The sequence below is a fragment of the Neoarius graeffei genome, chromosome 1 (assembly GCF_027579695.1).
Source record: "Neoarius graeffei isolate fNeoGra1 chromosome 1, fNeoGra1.pri, whole genome shotgun sequence".
NCBI lineage: Eukaryota > Metazoa > Chordata > Actinopteri > Siluriformes > Ariidae > Neoarius > Neoarius graeffei.
Genome location: NC_083569.1, coordinates 75,529,485 through 75,551,499, shown reverse-complemented (window position 1 = coordinate 75,551,499; position 22,015 = coordinate 75,529,485). Strand labels below are relative to the sequence as shown.

General features: G+C 40.4%; 1 protein-coding gene across 6 annotated transcripts in view; it reads left to right on the top strand.

The window, feature by feature from the left end:
- The window catches only part of nlgn2a (neuroligin 2a), a 302,180-nt gene that overhangs the window by 32,187 nt on the left and 247,978 nt on the right, over positions 1-22,015 (top strand). Inside the window, exons 2-3 of one of the 6 annotated variants that reach the window (XM_060926868.1) lie at positions 7,442-7,448; positions 14,370-14,381. The exons of the other annotated variants lie outside the window; for them this stretch is intronic. Of the exons in view, the coding sequence (XP_060782851.1) occupies positions 7,442-7,448; positions 14,370-14,381 (19 nt within the window). The remainder of the gene's footprint in view (positions 1-7,441; positions 7,449-14,369; positions 14,382-22,015) is intronic. 6 annotated transcript variants of the gene reach the window in all.

Here is a 22,015-nt window from a genome sequence, read left to right as displayed (position 1 = left end):
AAGGACACCAGAAACAAAATTGTAGACCTGCACCAGGCTGGGAAGACTGAATCTGCAATAGGTAAGCAGCTTGGTGTGAAGAAATCAACTGTGGGAGCAATTATTAGAAAATGGAAGACATACAAGACCACTGATAATCTCCCTCGATCTGGGGCTCCATGCAAGATCTCACCCTGTGGGGTCAAAATGATCACAAGAACGGTGAGCAAAAATCCCAGAACCACACGGGGGGACCTAGTGAATGACCTGCAGAGAACTGGGACCAAAGTAACAAAGGCTACCATCAGTAACACACTACGCTGCCAGGGACTCAAATCCTGCAGTGCCAGATGTGTCCCCCTGCTTAAGCCAGTACATGTCCAGGCCCATCTGAAGTTTGCTAGAGAGCATTTGGATGATCCAGAAGAGGATTGGGAGAATGTCATATGGTCAGATGAAACCAAAATAGAACTTTTTGGTAAAAACTCAACTTGTTGTGTTTGGAGGAGAAATAATGCTGAGTTGCATCCAAAGAACACCATACCTACTGTGAAGCATGGGGGTGGAAACATCATGCTTTGGGGCTGTTTTTCTGCAAAGGGACCAGGATGACTGATCCGTGTAAAGGAAAGAATGAATGGGGCCATGTATCGTGAGATTTTGAGTGAAAACCTTCTTCCATCAGCAAGGGCATTGCATGAAACGTGGCTGGGTCTTTCAGCATGACAGTGATCCCAAGCACACCGCCCGGGCAACGAAGGAGTGGCTTCGTAAGAAGCATTTCAAGGTCCTGGAGTGGCCTAGCCAGTCTCCAGATCTCAACCCCATAGAAAATCTTTGGAGGGAGTTGAATGTCCGTGTTGCCCAGCGACAGCCCCAAAACATCACTGCTCTAGAGGAGATCTGCATGGAGGAATGGGCCAAAATACCAGCAACAGTGTGTGAAAACCTTGTGAAGACTTACAGAAAATGTTTGACCTCTGTCATTGCCAACAAAGGGTATATAACAAAGTATTGAGATAAACTTTTGTTATTGACCAAATACTTATTTTCCACCATAATTTGCAAATAAATTCTTTATAAATCAGACAATGTGATTTTCTGGATTTTTTTTTCTCATTTTGTCTCTCATAGTTGAGGTATACCTATGATGAAAATTACAGGCCTCTCTCATCTTTTTAAGTGGGAGAACTTGCACAATTGGTGACTGACTAAATACTTTTTTGCCCCACTGTATGAGGTCGGGCGGCACGGTGGTGTAGTGGTTAGCGCTGTCGGCTCACAGCAAGAAGGTCCAGGTTCGAGCCCCGTGGCCGGCGAGGGCCTTTCTGTGCGGAGTTTGCATGTTCTCCCCATGTCCGCGTGGGTTTCCTCCGGGTGCTCCGGTTTCCCCCACAGTCCAAAGACATGCAGGTTAGGTTAACTGGTGACTCTAAATTGACCGTAGGTGTGAATGTGAGTGTGAATGGTTGTCTGTGTCTATGTGTCAGCCCTGTGATGACCTGGCGACTTGTCCAGGGTGTACCCCGCCTCTCGCCCGTAGTCAGCTGGGATAGGCTCCAGCTTGCCTGCGACCCTGTAGAACAGGATAAAGCGGCTAGAGATAATGAGATGAGAGATGAGACATATGAGGTCTGAATAAACCTTCACTATGCACTCTGAATGCGCCACATCCTGACCATGTCTTCATTTCTGCAAAATAATGAACACAAAATCAGATGCATTTACATGCACTTAAGTCATCCTCATATACTGTAAGCCTGTAGTTATATGAGGATTTTTTTAAATGTCTGTTTATCACATAATGGTTTCCTTCTGCAGTCTGTCCAGATATTGTAGTGTTTACCTCCACATGAATTATCTCATCATGCTTGGATTAGTACTGTGCATGCAAATCAGTGGTGGTTTTAAAATAGGAGCAGAACAACTGTCTGTTATGTACAATCATATTAATGTACTTGTCCTAGTACCTTATTGTTTCTACAGTAACAGCTCATTCACAGATATTTGTATGACAGACAATCCACATAAGACAAATAATAAACATAGCCAATCAATTTTCCGATACCAAGAGAGCTGAAAGGAGCTTTATTATTATTATTTTTTTGTTTCCTTATTCCTCATAGATTTGAGCATCAAAATACTTCTAAAATCAGGTCAACATTAGCAGTGCCTGCCATTTTGTGCCAAAAGGCAGCTACTGTAAATGTCACATCCACATGCACTGGCACACAGAGCGTGCAGCGCGCACCACAGACTACAACTTGCACGGAGTGTCTCGATCAAGCTCTTTAGGACTAATTGCTATGCACCTGCTGCTGATCAGTTTATTTGGTTTCTCTTTTTTGTGTGTGCCTCTGATGTTCTGTTTGTGCCTTGCCTGACCACTGCTTGTTTTTGATGATGATTTTGTATAACGTTTTGGATCTGTTTGCCAGTGTGCTGTTAATAAAGAGCTTTCTGCAATTATATCTGTCTATCACCACTTACATGACAGAATACTTTGCTGACCACATAGATATAACAGAAAAGAGAGCAGACATGCTGCACAACACCATGCCAGATCCAGGGTACCTAAACTGGAATCGGTATGGTTCATCCAGCGGCTAGGGTTGTACATTAAGGCACCCTATGATGGCATAGACGAATTGCCCAGTGGATTTTTATGACAGTGCAGACTCTTCTCCGAGGACTTGGTGGAGCCTAAGCCTGCCAAGAAGGTCTGGATGGAATGTATGATTTAGTGGGTCACTGGACCAGCATGCCAGTAGGTCAAATACCTCCTCACAATAGAGTACCCATACCTCCAAGACTCCACGTCTTTCAGCAACATGCTCAAATTCTTGTTCCAGGCTGTAGGGTAGGAGGATCCCCTAGACATTTTTGAGGGGGCTGGTACTCCAGAAGCCGACATGGCAGCAGATGGGAAGGCCTCTGCTCTAGATCTCCCTCCTGAGGTCAACATAGAGGCAGACAGGGAGGCCTTCGCTCCAGAGCTCGCACCAGAGCCTGACAAGGTCGTCTCCGCTTCAAAGCTTGCTTTAGAGCTCACACCACAGGCTGACAGGGCAGCCTCCACTCCAGAGCTCAGGGAGAACAAGACCTTCACTTCACCACCAGGCTTCAGCGAGTACGCCATGACCAAAACCAAGCCCATACCTGTCTATAAGCTCATGTCTGAGCCTGAATTCCCTGCTTATGCCTAAGCTAGAGCCCATGCTGATGCCAGACACCATACTCATGCCAGAGTCCACGTCAATGTCAGAGTCTAAGCCAGAGTCCAAGCCCATGTCCATACCTGAGTCCAAGCGCATGTCCAGGTTCATGCCCATGCTAATGCCAGAGTCCATGCCAAGGTTAGAGTCTAAGCCAGAGTAGCAATACAGAATATAAAGGCTTGGTAACTTCATACACAGGGTACAGAGCATACAGTATATTTTGCAAAGTCTGTGTGATACTGAGAATCCATATATGCATGCACTGTGATTGTGCTCTGATCAGCAGCAGGTGCATGGCAATTAGTCCGAAAGAGCTTGAGCATGGCACTGTGCATGAGTTGCAGTCTGAGGTGCACACTGCATACTTCATGCGCCCGTGTGTGCGAATGTGACACTAAATTGCTTGCTGAAGAAGGGAGTGACGGCTAGGTAGACACTTATCGGCAACAAATTACACAAATTGATGCAAATCAAACAAAATGTTATATGTAGAGTTTATTTACAATATGTACAAGTTATAAAGAAAAAAACAATATCTCATCTTATTATCTCTAGCCACTTTATCCTGTTCTACAGGGTCGCAGGCAAGCTGGAGCCTATCCCAGCTGACTACGGGCAAAAGGCGGGGTACACCCTGGACAAGTCGCCAGGTCATCACAGGGCTGACACATAGACACAGACAATCATTCACACTCACATTCACACCTACGGTCAATTTAGAGTCACCAGTTAACCTAACCTGCATGTCTTTGGACTGTGGGGGAAACCGGAGCACCCGGAGGAAACCCACGCGGAAAAAAAACAATATTCTAGGGTTTTTTTTCTAAAAAAAAAACTAAAAATGTTATTTATGTTTTATTTATAAATACATTTATAATGTATAATTTATATATTTAAGTTTACAATTTATACATTTAAAATAAAAATAATTATTTTTTTTATTTATAAATATTTATAATTTATTTTAATTTTTATTTATTTATTTTTATTAATTTATTTATTTTGTAATTTTTTTTCTAAAAAATAATTTTCGAAAAAATACTTTCATGCTAGTGCTCATACTAGTTTTGTTTGTTTGTTTGTTTGTTTGTTTGTTTGTTTGTTTGTTTGTTTTTTTAAAGAGTTTTCTAATCCCAAACTGTTTTGGATTAGAAAACTCAACTAACCTCTACTACAGCTTCAAGTGATTCTGACTGGCATGGATATGTTTGCAATGTCAGTAATGTTCATTACCATTTCAGTCACTGGGAGTAGATCATGAGGTTCTGCCCTTTTGAGAGATCTCCCAATCATCATAAAGAGAATCTATGCATCTGGGTGGGACAAATGAAGGGTGCAATGGGATTTTTTTTTTTCTCTGCAAAACCCACCCGCCTCACTCCCATTAACAGCCAGAGATCTACAGCGTCCAAGTAGGACATAAAATGATGTGTTAAAATCCTGTTGTCCAGTGAGCATTACTCTTTCATCCCATTCAAACACATTGTACTTGAATGTTCTATAGAGTCCCAGAGAAGCACAGTCTTATGAGTTGTCTAGTTGTGTTAGGGTCTTCAAAGAAGATTTTCCCTCAGGATGTGCTGTCCGCCAGAACTAGTTTGCATTAAATGAACAAACAGCAAGATATTGCAGTGGGATATTTGATTCACTCAAATATTGAATTTTATTGCTGCATTTTGATGGAGTTTTTGAGGTAGTGTAAAAGCAATTGCCTGTGATTATAAATGCAATTATAGAATGAGAAACAAATCAAGAGTAGAAAAGGTTTATTCTTCGAGGTTAAAACCAATTCCCATCCAAAGTGCCTAAACTGTCAGACTAACAGCACTATGACAGACGGTGTGAAAGGTGTCCAGTGGAAGAAAGCTGAGAAACAGCATGCTTTATTTTAATCTGAGCGATCACTGGCCACATTTTGTATGTTTTAACAAGATTAAGTCAATGTCGCTGAGGCAAGGAAGAGAAGGATTGTCTCTCAAAATGAGCGAGATTACACTAAATCAGCGTGATTAGCCTGCATCTGTCATACATGCTCGTATACACAGGAGGAATAGAGTAAAAGAGGCAATAACTTCTCAGCCTATTAAGCATTTATCAAGACATACAGTACACAACCTTGCAACAGTGGCCTCAGTATACTTTCTGATAGGTAGTCAGGGCTGCACCGGCCGTAGTCGCCTTTAAATAAATGTTCTGCTTCACACCTCTGACCTCGCTGAGGCTTTGTGGAAGATTCAGTGAAGCAGACAGACATGGGCTGTGTGTCATACTGCTCATGAGGCCTGACAGTAAGTGTCACCACTGGTGTTACTGGGAAATTGCTTTAACCTTCATGCCTTCTCCATTGCCACCACTCCGTAAATGTCATCCTATCTGGCTGCTGTCCCTCTCCCCTCTGTTTAAACACTCCTCTTTTCCACATGCTCACACTATCTCTCTCAAACATTCTGCCTGTCTCTCTCTCTCTCTCTCTCTCTCTCTCACACACACACACACACACACACACACACACACACACACACACACACACACACACACACACAGTGTACGTCCCAATCACCTTGCTGGTCCTCTCCCTCTCCCTGTTTCCTCTATCTTCACCAAGCATTCTCCTTCATATCCCCAATGGACTCTATCTCTTCTTCCTCTTATTTTATCACTCTCTTTTCTGTCCTAACCAGAAGCCCTGCATCTTATACTCAACCAGTCATGCCGTGTCACTATACACTCACTGGCCACTTTATTAGGAACACCCCATACCTACTGTTTTATGCAGTTATCTAATCAGCCAATCCCTTGACAGCAACACAATGCATAAAATCATGCAGCTACAGATCAAGAGATTCAGGTAATGTTCACTTCAAACATCCATCCATCCATTATCTGTAGCCGCTTATCCTGTTCTACAGGGTTGCAGGCAAGCTGGAGCCTATCCCAGCTGACTATAGGCGAGAGGTGGAGTACACCCTGGACAAGTCGCCAGGTTATCGCAGGGCTGACACAAAGACAAACAACCGTTCACACTCACATTCACACCTACGGTCAATTTAGAGTCACCAATTAACCTAACCTGCATGTCTTTGGACTGTGGGGGAAACTGGAGCACCCGGAGGAAACCTACACAGACATGGGGAGGACATGCAAACTCCACACAGAAAGGCCCTCGCCGGCTGCTGGGCTCAAACCCAGGACTGAATGAAAATTCTTCATATATTCCAGGATATTTGACGTGCATTCTAAAAATTCTGACTGCATTCTCAGTGCATTCCAAACATTCGGGCCCATTCTTGTGGCCGGCCCGAATGTTTTGCTCATGCCCAAAACATTCGAGGTGCATTCAAAGAGGAGAAATATCGAACGGCATTTGACGTGTATTCTAACTGCATTCTGACTGCATTCTAAATATTCTTACAGCATTCCAATAGCATTCGAAACATTCTGATCACGTTCGAGGAAAAAATTTAAATGGCAAGCCACTTAAAATCCTGCCAGAATGTCCCGAATGTGCCTTGAATGAGCCGGAATGCCATCGGAATGAAAATTCTTCGTATATTCTGGGATATTCGAAGTACATTCTAAGTATTCGAGCTGCATTCTCTTTGAATTCTTAGACATTTGAAACATATTCGGCGGCTATTCTGGGAGCGTTCTGACTGCATTTGAGGTGAATTTGTACAGCATTCGAGGCACCTTCTGACCAGACTTCGGGTGGTATTCGGGCAGTAATCGAATCGAACGTTTCCTCTTTTTCACGCGCTCTCCCTGTGTTGACCATCCCCCTCTGGGCATGGCCTGGCACAAGGCTCGCACATTCCATTCACATTCCATACACACACTCATACATACACACACACTCTTACACACCTACTCATACACACACCCACACACACACACATAAACACGTGATTTCCCTCTCACATTTTAGCATCCACTCGCCCCTACACTGTAACACTGGCATATAACTTATTACTTCTGATCACCATTAGTGCCTTAATTATTATATACACTACTGATTCTTATTTGTATACATTGTATCACCCTTTATATTGAATTATTCCTTGGCTACTATTATTGCTATATCTGATCAATATTAATTTGCTAATTCATGTCAGCTATTTCAATAAATGGTATCTTTGGAATAAACTGTGTCCTGTTTATTGTTATAACATCCACTGAATGCCAACCACTGCCAAACAAGTATTCTAATTGCCTTCACCTATTTGGTTGTTATATGAATGTTATAGATCTAGAGTAAACGTATTACATTAGAGCTACACTACTGTACTCAATAAACTATAGCAACATCACCAAGTTATTCCAGTGATTTTAACAGTTTAGCTATAAACTATTAGACACTTGAATTAATGATTAATGAATTTATGAGACTGATCCCTTTTTACATGAGACTGATTTGATAAGCCTATTGCACCTACAGTGGGAATGATGCATCCAAAATGTATTTAAGTCTCAGTTGGGAACGTATGAATTATGTTCAGGGAGATATGATGAAATATGTGAAATAAAATCACTGCATGATGAGTACAATTAAATCACAGTGTGATGTAGTCATACATTTTGGGTGGATGTCAGACCGCAGTAGAGGCAGTGGTGCGATTCAGAATTTGTCATTTAATTATTTAAGGCATGTCTTCCATCAAAAATCATTCCATATTAATAACACTAACAGAATACTTTTATTACAGTGACAATGAAATTGATTCAGATAACATGCTCATAATAAGGGAAGTTTATGGGCATTTATGAGCATCATTATAGTGCACTTACTTCACAAACTATTGCTATTTGACACATAATCAACTGTGGGCGGCATGGTGGTATAGTGCTTACCGCTGTCGCCTCACAGCAAGAAGGTTCTGGGTTCAAGCCCAGTGGGCAACGGGGGCCTTTCTGTGTGGAGTTTGCATGTTCTCCCCGTGTCTGTGTGAGTTTCCTCTGGGTGCTCCGGTTTCTCCCACAGACATGCAGGTTAGGTTAATTGGTGGCTCTAAATTGACCGTAGGTGTGAATATGAGTGTGAATGGTTGTTTGTCTCTATGTGTCAGCCCTGCGATTGATCAGGCAACTTGTACCCCGCCTTTTGCCCATAGTCAGCTGGGAAAGACTCCAGCTTGCCCACGACCCTGCACAGGATAAGCGGTTACGGATAATGGATGGATGGATGATCAACTGTATTGTATCTGTGTTATGTAAATTGCCCATGAATAAGCATTTGAAATATTCATAAAATAGTTGAGCTTCAAACATGAAATCCTAGCTTAGCTATGTCTCTTATGAGGCTGGAGAAAAATACAAAGAATTTAGCTTGCACTAGATCACAACGAACCACAAATTAGGACACAAGTTGCATACAGCCAACAACATTCTGAACCAGGACCACCGTGAGTTTAAACAGACAAAATAAAAATATGGGAAAATGTTGATCAAAGTCATAGCCTTTAAGTCATGAAAGAGTTTCTTTTAATGCAGTTTGCGAAAACTAAACTACAGAAACCCGCTAAAAATAACATAATTACATTGAACCATCCATGATTGAGGACATCTTATCCTACTTAGGTATTATGGTCTGATATTAGAAATGTATAGAACATATACACTGAATTGTACATATATGGAATAAACTACATTAATTGGACATCATTTATAAAAACAATCAATAATGGTTATTTACAATAACAGCACCTCCCATAGTGTTTAGTCCTCATATACCACAGCAATTTGCCAATGTTCAGGTTTTTTTATTTAGAAACTTCTGACTTACCTCTGACAATAACAAAGTATATTAGAACAAATGCATTCGTATAAAGTTTACAGCTGTAACTACTGTCAAAGCAGTAACAAATATATATTAATCAACACTTTCATAATTGATCAGACCAATGAGGTGTGAGAATTTAAAATTTCTCTGGTTTACTAGAAAATTAATACACAATTTAAAATATATGTGAAAATCAAGTATACCATATGGCATGTTATTCAGAGTCCAATATCACGCAGCAAGATTCATTTAATCAGAAGGTTTGGAAAATTGAATTTTAATAGATTTATGCTTGGCAAGAAAAAGTAAAATATATCATCTTATACAATTGAGTATGCATTTATTTTCTTTTAAATTTGTAAAAAGTGGGCGGCACGGTGGTGTAGTGGTTAGCGCTGTCGCCTCACAGCAAGAAGGTCCTGGGTTCGAGCCCCGGGGCCGGCGAGGGCCTTTCTGTGTGGAGTTTGCATGTTCTCCCCGTGTCCGCGTGGGTTTCCTCTGGGTGCTCCGGTTTCCCCCACAGTCCAAAGACATGCAGGTTAGGTTAACTGGTGACTCTAAATTGACCGTAGGTGTGAATGTGAGTGTGAATGGTTGTCTGTGTCTATGTGTCAGCCCTGTGATGACCTGGCGACTTGTCCAGGGTGTACCCCGCCTTTCGCCCGTAGTCAGCTGGGATAGGCTCCAGCTTGCCTGCGATCCTGTAGAAGGATAAAGCGGCTAGAGATAATGAGATGAGATTTGTAAAAAGTATGGGGAAAACAGTACAAATACAAAGCAGTACCTTATTAAAACAGTGATTTGCATTCTGATAGCTGTATGTTAGAGCAAAATAGACTAAGTCCAGTGATCTCTGGCATTATCTCTACATAAGTACAGTACCAGTCAAAAGTTTGGACACCCCTACTCATTCATAGTTTTTTTCTGTATTATGACTATTTTCTACATTGTAGAACAATACTGAATACATCAAAACTATGAAATAACATATGGAACGTATATGGAATTATGTGGTAAACAAAAAAGTGTTTAAAAATATGTTTGATATTTTAGATTCTTCAAAGTAGCCACCGTTTACCTTGATGATGCTTTGCACACTATTGGCATTATCTTAACCAGCTTCATGAGGTAGTCACCTGGAATGCTCTTCAGTTAACAGGCGTGCCTCGTCAAAAGTTAATTAGTGCAATTTCTTGCCTTCTTATTGTGTTCGAGATCAAACAGTAAATAGCAAATAATAAAAATACAGTAAATAGCCCTATTCCACAACTTTAATAATCCATATTGTCAAGAACCACTCAGCTAAGTAAAGAGAAACGACAGTCCAAAATTAATTTAAGACATGAAGTGTCTTTTAATTAAGAAAAATAATTAAAATAAATAAAAAAACAACCATTGAATTAGAAGATGTGTCCAAACTTTTGACTAGTACTGTATATTTGTATGGACAACCAGAAGCAAATCTTGGTGATTCCTGTATATCTTACTCTTGTGTAATATACTCTGGCGTGCAGACATTTATTTCTTTTTCTATCTCCTGTGTTTGAAAGGTTACATTAATGACAAAATATTCCTGACCTTTATACAACATTTATAACAATAGTACTTAAAGCATTAGCCATCCGCTTCCCTTATACATATGTTACTGTATCTGCCTACTACAACCCCAATTCCAAAAAAGTTGGGACACTGTGTAAACTGTAAATAAAAACAAAAATGTGATAATTTGCAAATCATGGAAACCTTTGAAAATAGTACAAAGACAGCAGATCACATGTTGAAACAGAAATTTTATTGTTTTTTGAAAAATATGTGCTCATTTTGAATTTGATGTCAGCAACACGTTTCAAAAAAGTTGGGACAGGGGCCTGTCTACCACTGTGTTGCATCACCTCTACTTTTAACAACACTCTGTAAACGTTTGGGAACTGAGGAGAGCAATTGCGGTAGTTTTGAAAGAGAAATGTTGTCCCATTTTTGCATGATACACAATTTCAGTTGCTCAACAGTTCGGGTCTCCTTTGTCATATTTTGAGCTTCATAATGCACCAAATGTTTTAAATGGGAGACAGGTCTGGATTGCAGGCAGGCCAGTTTAGCACCCGGACTCTTTTACTACAGAACTATGCAGTTTTAATATGTGCAGAAAGCAGTTTGGCATTGCCTTGCTGAAAGAAGGAAGGCCTTCCCTGAAAAATATTTTGTCTGGATGGCAGTATGTTTCTCTGAAACATGTATATATCATTCAGCATTCATGATGCCTTCCAAGATGTGCAAGCTACCCAATGTTACGTACATTAATGCATCCTCATACCATCACAGATGCTGGCTTTTGAGCTGTGCACTGATAACAAGCCGGATGGTCCCTCTCCTTTTTGGCGTGGAGGATGTGATGTCCAAGATTTCTAAAAAGAATTTCAGATTTCGATTTGTCAGACCTTGGGACAATTTTCCACTTCACCTCAGTCCATCGTAAAAGAGCTCGGGCCCAGAGAAGGTAGCTGTGTTTCTGGATATTGTTTATATCTAGTTTTAACTTGCATTTATGGATGCAGAAATGAACTGTTTTCACAGATGATGGTTTTCTGAAGTGTTCCTGAGCCCATCCAGTGATTTCCACTACAGACATGTGTCTGCTTTTAATGCAGTGTCGCCTGAGGCATCAAATGTCAGTTTTCAGCCTTGTCTCTTGCATACAGAGATTTCTCCAGATTCTCTGAATCTTTTAATGATATTATGTACCATAGATGATGTGATCCCCAAATTCTTTGCAATTTTACAGAGGAATGTTATTCTTAAATTGTTGTACTGTTTGCCCAAGCAGTCTTTTACAGAGTGGTGAACCCCTCCCCATCTTTACTTCTGAGAGACTCCACCTCTCTGGGATGCTCTTTTTATACCCAATCATTTTACTGACCTGTTGCCAATTAACCAGATTACTTTTTTTTAGCATTACACAACTTTTTCAGTCTTTTGTTGTCCCTGTCCCAAGTTTTCTGAAACGTGTTGTTGACATCAAATTCAAAATGAGCATATATTTTTCAAAAAAACAATAAAATTTTTCAGTTTCAACATTTGATATGTTGTCTTCGTGCTATTTTCAGTGCAATATAGGGTTTCCATGATTTGCAAATTATCACATTCTGATTTTACTGATGTTTTACAGAGTGTCCCAACTTTTTTGGAATTGGGGTTGTAGATTTATAATGAAATATGTCTCTCACAGTATAAAATGTGTGGGATGTCTCTACAATGTGTGTGAGTGTGGATGTGTAGGCAACATACATAGCAGTCTGGAGCCTGGAGCAGTCTGGAGCATGGCCTGTACTCAAGGCTTGACATCTAGGTGAACTAACACTGCCTTTAAAGTAGCACCAGAGAGAAGGTATTTCAGACAGAAGTCAATTACAACCCCAATTCCAAAAAAAGTTGGGACTAAGTACAAATTGTAAATAAAAACGGAATGCAATAATTTACAAATCTCAAAAACTGATATTGTATTCACAATAGAACCTAGACAACATATCAAGTGTCAAAAGTGAGACATTTTGAAATTTCATGCCAAATATTGGCTCATTTGAAATTTCATGACAGCAACACATCTCAAAAAAGTTGGGACAGGGGCAATAAGAGGCTGGAAAAGTTAAAGGTACAAAAAAGGAACAGCTGGAGGACCAAATTGCAACTCATTAGGTCAATTGGCAATAGGTCATTTAACATGACTGGGTATAAAAAGAGCATCTTGGAGTGGCAGCAGCTCTCAGAAGTAAAGATGGGAAGAGGATCACCAATCCCCCTAATTCTGTGCTGACAAATAGTGGAGCAATATCAGAAAGGAGTTCGACAGTGTAAAATTGCAAAGAGTTTGAACATATCATCATCTACAGTGCATAATATCATCAAAAGATTCAAAGAATCTGGAAGAATCTCTGTGCGTAAGGGTCAAGGCCAGAAAACCATACTGGGTGCCCGTGATCTTCGGGCCCTTAGACGGCACTGCATCACATACAGGCATGCTTCTGTATTGGAAATCACAAAATGGGCTCAGGAATATTTCCAGAGAACATTATCTGTGAATACAATTCACCATGCCATCTGCTGTTGCCAGCTAAAAGTCTATAGTTCAAAGAAGAAGCCGTATCTAAACATGATCCAGAAGCGCAGATATCTTCTCTGGGCCAAGGCTCATTTAAAATGGACTGTGGCAAAGTGGAAAACTGTTCTGTGGTCAGACGAATCAAAATTTGAAGTTCTTTATGGAAATCAGGGACGCCGTGTCATTCGGACTAAAGAGGAGAAGGACGACCCAAGTTATCAGCGCTCAGTTCAGAAACCTGCATCTCTGATGGTATGGGGTTGCATTAGTGCGTGTGGCATGGGCAGCTTACACATCTGGAAAGACACCATCAATGCTGAAAGGTATATCCAGGTTCTAGAGCAACATATGCTCTCATCCAGATGACGTCTCTTTCAGGGAAGACCTTGCATTTTCCAACATGACAATGCCAAACCACATACTGCATCAATTACAGCATCATGGCTGCATAGAAGGGTCCGGGTACTGAACTGGCCAGCCTGCAGTCCAGATCTTTCACCCATAGAAAACATTTGGTGCATCATAAAACGGAAGATATGACAAAAAAGACCTAAGACAGTTGAGCAACTAGAATCCTACATTAGACAAGAATGGGTTAACATTCCTATCCCTAAACTTGAGCAACTTGTCTCCTCAGTCCCCAGACGTTTACAGACTGTTGTAAAGAGAAAAGGGGATGTCTCACAGTGGTAAACATGGCCTTGTCCCAACTTTTTTGAGACGTGTTGTTGTCATGAAATTTAAAATCACCTAGTTTTTCTCTTTAAATGATACATTTTCTCAGTTTAAACATTTGATGTGTCATCTATGTTCTATTCTGAATAAAATATGGAATTTTGAAACTTCCACATCATTGCATTCCGTTTTTATTTACAATTTGTACTTTGTCCCAACTTTTTTGGAATCATGGTTGTATTTCACATCGCTACACTGGGCCACAGAGTTCTCGGTCATCACAAGACAGTGGCAAATAGTTGCGCGAAGCACTGTTCAGTACCTGGAGGAATTGGATAGGATTTCAAACATTGGTGTAGAACTGGTTTGTTGGCAGACTCAGAACATGAGCAGACCATTTTTCTCCTCTGTGGGATTGTGGAGGAAGGAGCAGATTGTCATCATGCACCTGTTAGACCCATGCAATCTTCTGATTAGAAAACATGCATCCAAATCACTGGGAGAATTTTGAATGTTTGTTGAGGCACATGTGTGTGTCTGAGTGGGTGTGTCTGAGTGAGTGTGTGTGGGGGTGTGGGGGTGTGTGGGGGGGGTCATCCAAAAAAACTGTGACCAGGTCTACCAGTGAGAACGAAGGGTCTCACTCTGGCAGATTACATAACTCTGGCAGCCTCACACACACACACACACACACACACACACACACACACATGCTAAAACCACTCTGTATTAACAGTTTCCTTTAAGGATAAATTGCAAAAGCACATCAAACATCTTTCCGAAAGGAGACATGAGAAGTTATTTGTATATCAAGGAAGTTGGAAAAGGAACTAACCAAACAATTCACAAGATAAAAATCTGAATCAGACTGCCTGATCACGAATTGAGAGAGAGAGAGAGAGAGAGAGAGAGAGAGATTAATGATCGCTTCAGAGAATTTTCCTCTGAATTATACTCATATCATAGAAATCCAATTACCAACATGGAATACAGCCATTTTTTGGCAGTCTAAATTGAGTGAGACTTAAATGAAAAATGACCTTGATTCAGAATAAGATGCTATTCAGGCTTTTCCATCTGGCAAGGCCACAGGTCCTGATGGACTTGGCTACAAATTGTACAAAGCTCTCAGTAAAAGATTTTCTTTCCGTATGCTTAAAGTGGTGAATGGTTCAGTAAAAATAGGAGCCTGCATTGATTAATAGAGGCAGGTTGAGTATTTTTGAGTTACATTACACTGTATGGCAAGATGTTCCTTTATCTCCTTTTTCCTTTGATAGAGCTTGATCATGCTGTTGGGCCATTGACTATAGGGATCAGGAGACATTTACATATTCATGGAGAATGCTAAAAGCATAAAGGGACTTGGAAAGTCTTGTGAACCTATACCTATTTATACCATTGCGTGTTTGAATGCTGAAAACTGATTAGTCAGAAAATGTGTATTATTTTCACATAACAGCATAGGTAGTTCCACCTGTAATGAATGATAGGCTAATATTAATGCACTAGTTTGAATATATTATTGTTTCTATAGTAACAGCCCATACACAAGGACTTGTACAGCTAATAATAAATGGATTTATTGGATTGGGCAGCACAGTGGCATAGTGGTTTGCACTGTCGCCTCACAGCAAGAAGGTTCTGGGTTCGAGCCCAGCAGCCAATGGGGCCTTTCTGCATGGGTTTCCTCTGGCTGGTCCGGTTTCCCTCACAGTCCAAAGATATGCAGGTTAGGTTAACATGGGGCTGCCTTGGGCTGAAGTGCCCTTAAGCAAGGCACCTAATTCCTAATTGCTCTCCGGGTGCTGTAGCATAGCTGCTCACTGCTCTGGGTATATGTGTGTGTGTGTGTGTGTGTGTGTGTGTGTGTGTGTGTGTGTGTGTGTGTGTGTTAGAGAGAGAGAGAGTGTGATCAGATAGAGCAAGTGAGAGGTTGATGAGAGAATGGCTATTTATCACAGCTGTAATATATGTGAGAACAGGAACTTGTCTCTCAGACCTTCCACAGCATAAACTCTAACTAGAAACTGTTAAAATGCAGATGTTATTAATTAATAAATCAAACATTGTAATTGTTGGCAAATCACTGTGGTATAAGCAGAATGACACATTCTGCTTATACCACAGTTCTGCGAAAATAACGGTGTACTGTTATTTGAAACTCGGCTTGCACCTCATGCCGCATCACACCCCATAGAGTGCATTATTTTTATATAGGAGGATGGTCTGTCATGCTTTATTCCTTACATAGCCTACACTGAAGTTGTTTGTTTACAGCTTGCTTATTTAACTGCATTGATTCAATTAACATATTTATACCGTAAACAGTCAGGTAGAGCAAAAGTGAAGTCATGTCTGCAGTGAAACTATAGTGCTAGTACCTTGGGAGTTTTGAGATTCAGTTTAGTGGTTTGCTTTTAAGATACTAAGAAATTCCATATTACATTACATTACAGGCATTTCGCAGATGTTCTTATCCAGAGCAACCTGGGGAGCAGTTGGTGGTGAGGTGCCTTGCTCAAAGGCACTTCAGCCATTCTTGCTGGACCAGGGAATTGAACTGGTGACCTTTTGGTGCCAGCGTTGCTTCTCTGACCATTAGTCCATGGCTTCCCCATAAATTTGATAATAAATAAAATTGTAAAAAACAACAACAAAAAAACCCCACAACTTAATCTTTCATAATTGTTTGGAAACATATTAATTGAAATAAATTGTAATTAGTTTATTAATTAATTTTCATAAAATCTAAATTAGAGGTTCCATGCATGAATGTTCATTCACACACCAATATGATAATCAATTATTTGTTAGATAAGACTTTGTATATAAGACTAATGTACTGTCTAATGGTGTATAGGAGATATCTATATACTGTTATTTACCCAATGTAAAACCAAATTCAGCCTTTTCTGAGTACCCACGTGTACAGTAGGATGTGGCATTGGTGTGCGAAGACTTATCTTGTATACGAAGCTGTTCTACGAACACTTGGCAGAAAATGATTCAGTTTAAAAGTATTGCCCAGGCTTTATTACTGCAAAACCAAATTAGGGTAAAATCAATAGCTCTGTGTCTCCACAGTGTGACAGGTGCAATATAGCTGTAAGATTACTATCATACTTATTTTGCTTCTCCTGTGTGCTGTAAGACTATTAGTCTATCATGTTTTATCTTTTTTTCAAAAAGCTTTGAAGAAAAATACCAAGCCAAATAAATTTGCAGCAATTTTTGCACATAACATGGCAACCACACTTCTTTACAACAGACTGCAGGCTCAAATGGTGAGCATAAGTGTAGCCAAACTTATATTGCTTTTAAATAGGAAAATATCCAATGATTCTTTGCTCTAGTAAATGATCCAGTGAGACCATTTTTCACATCTTTTGAAAGAAGGATAGATCTACAACTTTCTCCATAGCTCCACTGAATTTTCTTACCAGTGTTAACTGGACAGTTCTGTGGAACAGTTAAATGCGTGAATGCCTTTTTTTCGACACAGATTTTCCTCCTCTTTGCATTAAAATTGCATGATAATTTTGAGTGCAATATAAAGAACAACGACAACAAAAAAAAAACATTTCTTATACTGTACACATGCATCAGCTGTTGAGCTGGCTGGTGTTAGCAACTCATGGTGATTGGTGCAGAGTGAAGCCAGGGCAGGAAGTCAAGCTGAACAAATGTATTACGCAAGTACTGCAAGTGTGTGTGTGTGTGTGTGGTGTGTGTGTGTGTGTGTGTGTGTGTGTGTGTGTGTGTGTGTACAACTCCAAATCAGAAAAAGTTGGGACAGTATGCGGACATTGAAATTAAAACTGAAAACAATTATTTGTAAATAATCTTTGGCCTGTATTTCACTCAAAACAATACAATAGTGCATTATTTGATGTCTTACTTCATGTGTTTGTTTGTTTGTTTGTTTGTTTGTTTCAAAATTAACACTTATTCTGAGTTTGATTCTTGTTTACATTTCCAAAATAGTTGGGACAGTAAAACATTTACCACTTTGTTGCCATCCCTTTTCACAACACTTAAAAGATGTTTAGGGACTGGAGACATCAAGTAATGAAGTGTTTCAGGTGTGACTTTGTCCCATTCTTCCTTGTCATATATGTATGCATGTGTGTGTGTGTGTCTATAAATTCAAAATTCACCACACATTCTTTATTGGGGACAGAGGGGACAGGCACCCTCTTCTTCCACAGCCATGTCTTTGTAATATGTGCAGAATGTGGTTTTGCACTGTCTTGTTGAAATATCCCTGGAAAAGATGTCATCTTGAAGACAGCATATGCTCCAAAATCTCAATGTATTTTTCTGCATTAATGCTGCCATCACAGAAGTGTAAGTTACTTTTGCCAAGGGCACTGACACAACCCCATACCATGACAGACCCTGGGTTTTGGACTTGTTGCTGGTAACAGTCTCAATGGTCCATTTCATATTTAGTCTGGAGAACACTGTGTCCATTTCTTCCAAAAAAGACATGGAATACAGGTTTGTCTGCCTACAATACACATTTCCATGTGATGGTCTATCCCAGATACCTACAAGCCCAATGAAGTCAACAGTGCATCTGGACACAGTTAACATAAGGCTTCCTTTTTGCACAGTAAAGTTTTAACTGGCATTTGTGGATGTGACTTCATATTGTACTGCTTGACAAAGGTTTGACAAAGTAATCCCGAGCCAATGTGGTTAGATCAGCTATAGATGAATGATGGTTCTTGATGCGGTTCTGTCTGAGGGATCAGAGATCACGGGTGTTCAGCTTAGGGTTGTGCTTTTGCCCTTTGTGCCCTGAAATTCCTCCAGATTCTTTGAATAGTTTCATGATCTTATGCACTGCAGAGGGTGAAATATCCAAATTCCTTCATATCTTTCTTTGAGAATCATTGTTTTTTAAACATTTCAATTATTTTCTCGTACATTTGACAAACTAAATTCTTGGCTCATCTTTGTTCCTCAAAGACTAGGTCTTTCCTGGGTACTGATTTTGTACTAAATCTTGATTACAATCACCTGTTGATATCTCCTGTTTCAAATCACATCATTATTTAATTGCTTTACCTCATTACTAGCCCTATAATGCTCTGTCCCAACTTTTGGAAAGTGTTGCAGGTCTGAAACATAGGAATGGATTTATATTAACAAATGAAATGAACTTGACCAGACAAAACATGAAATACTGTGCTTTGGGTTCATTCTGTCTGCAATGAAATACAAGTCAAAGTAGGCTTAGAAATCACCGTTTTCTTTTTTATTTGGATTTTCTGTCCCGTTCCAGCTTTTTTTGATTTGGCATCATATAGAGCATGATCCAGTTCAGAACAACTATCAAGCTGAATCCAGTTCACTGTAAGACATTAGAGATGGATGCAATGCAGGCAAACTTTAACAACAACAACAACAACAACAACAACAGGCAAACAATTTAATCACAAAACTAGGATATAGACAAAATCAGGCATGTATCAGATGATCAACCATCAGGGCAAACTCGGCAAAGCCAAGAGCAAAGAAATAGCAAGTAAAAAAATTCTAAACCAGAAAGCAAGCACTAGCACAAAGGCTTGGTATTGTCACAAGAATAAGCTTTGAGTGAGACTGTGGTGCTGAATGTGTGAGTGTTTGTGTTATTTATATCTATGTGACTGGGATCAGGTGTGTATAATTAGAAGTCTGGTGACCTTGAATAAGAACATGACTGTGGTTGATGGGAAATGGAGTTTGGTTTGGCTATGTTGTAAGGCTGGGAAGTTGAATTCATAGACAGAATCAGTACTTATTTGTAAAAGGTTCTATAAAACCTGATCTAGTTCAGATTAGATAAAGTCTGATCCAGTTCAATGTGGATTTATTAAGCCTTATCCACTTTAGTACAGCTATGATAGATAGATAGATAGATAGATAGATAGATAGATAGATAGATAGATAGATAGATAGATAGATAGATAGATAGCCAAAGGGAAATTGCAGTGTTGAAGCAGAAAATTCACAAAAATCACAAAACATACAAAACAAACAATGAGGTTGGTTAAAAAAGTATTTACAAATCTATACAAGTTACTTATACTACTATATAAGAAATGGATTAAAAATAGTAGAAAATCAAATAATAATAGAACAAAATAATAATAGAATACAAACTGTGCAATTAAAAAGTAGAATGTGCAAATTAAATGTACAATGTACAATGCCACTTAGAGAATAAGTCTCCTTTCCTGGCACAGAGGTGAGTCATTATATATTATTATTGCCGTGGGCAGTAAAGACTTCCTGTTGTGGTCCTTGTTACAGCAAAGTTGAAGGAGCCTCCGACTGAAAACACTCTGCTGTCTGACCAGTAGGTGATGCAGGGGATGTGAAATGTTGTCCATTATGTTGAGCAGTTTGTGCAGCATTCTCCTCTGAACAACAAACTCTAGGGGCTACAAAGTAGTCCCCAGCACCGAGCCAGCCTTCTTTACCAACTTCTTCAGTTTCTTAACATCACTGGCTCTGAGGCTGCTACCCAACATATGGCTGCAAAGGAAATTGTACTAGCAGCAACAGACTGGTAAAAGATGTGCACCGTCTTGTTGCACACACGAAAGGACCTTAGCTTCCTCAAGAAGTAGAATCTGCTCTGTCCCTTCCTGGAGACAGCCTCAGTGTTGCATTTCCAGTCCAGTCTGTTGTAAAGGTGAATGCTCAGATATCTGTATCCCTCCACCATCTCAACCTCTTCTCCTAAGATGAAGGTTATGTTCAACCTAGTCCTGGTTAAAGGACTGATCCAGATCTACAAACCCAGATCCAGTTAAGCATGGATCAATAAAACCAAATCCATTTCAGCATCAATCTATACAGCCTGATCCAGTTCAGCATGGATCTTTGAAGGCTGATGCAGTTTAGATTAGATTAGATTAGATTAGATTAGATAGAACTTTATTAATCCCTTTGGGAGGGTTCCCTCAGGAAAATTAAAATTCCAGCAGCATCATTACAGGATAAACAGAGAGTAGAAAATAGAGAAAACGTCTAGATAAATTAAATTAAGTATTTACACACACACACACACACATATATATATATATATATATATATATATATATATATATATATATATATATATATATATATATATATATATATATATAAAGTCCAGCAGGAGAGGTATTGCACATTTATATTGCACATTGTCCAGTATTGTTTTTTGTCAGACTAGGCTACTGCTCCTTCCTGTCCTCCTGTTACCCTTCCCCCCCCCCCCCCCCCCCCCCCCCCCCCAGAGAGGAGTTGTACAGTCTGATGGCATGAGGGACAAAGGAGTTTTTAAGTCTTTTAGTCCTGCACTTGGGAAGGAGCGTTCTGTCACTGAACAGGCTCCTCTGGTTGCTGATGATGGTGTGCAGAGGGTGACTGGCAAAGTCCATGATGCTCAGTAGTTTGTCCATAGTCCTCTTCTCTGCCACCATCACCAGAGAGTCCAGCTTCATGCCGACCACAGAGCCGGCCTGTCTGATCAGTTTGTCCAGCCTGGATGTGTCCTTCTTAGATGTGCTGCCCCCCCCAGCACACCACGGTGTAAAACAGGACACTGGCGACCACAGACTGATAGAACATCCACAGGAGTTTCCTGCAGATGTTAAAGGACCGCAGCCTCCTCAGGAAGTACAGCCTGCTCTGTCCCTTCCTGTACAAGTGGTTGGTGTTGCAAGTCCAGTCCAGCTTGCTGTCCAGCCACAGCCCGAGGTACTTGTGGGAATCCACAGCCTCCACCTTGACTCCCTCGATTAGATCTGGTCGTGACCTTGGTCTGGACCTCCCAAAGTCAATGACCAGCTCCTTGGTCTTCAAGGTGTTGAGCTGCAGATGGTTCCTGTTGCACCAAATGGCAAAGTCCCTTACCAGGCTCCTATACTCCTCCGCTCTGTCATCCGTGATACACCCCATGATGGCTGTGTCATCGGCGAACTTCTGAATGTGATACAGCTCCAAGTTGTAGCAGAAGTTGGTGGTGTACAGGGTGAAGAGAAGAGGGGCCAGCACCATGCCCTGGGGTGCTCCAGTGCTGCTCATCACAGTGTCAGATGTGATGTCCTTCAGCCTGACGTACCGCGGCCTGTCGGTGAGGTAGCTGGAGATCCAGGTGACCAAGCAGGGGTCCACTCGCATCCTGTTCAGTTTGTCCTGAAGCATAAGGGGCTGGATGATGTTGAAGGCACTCAGGAAGTCCAAGAAGAGGATCCTTACTATGCCATTTCCCTTATCCAGATGCGA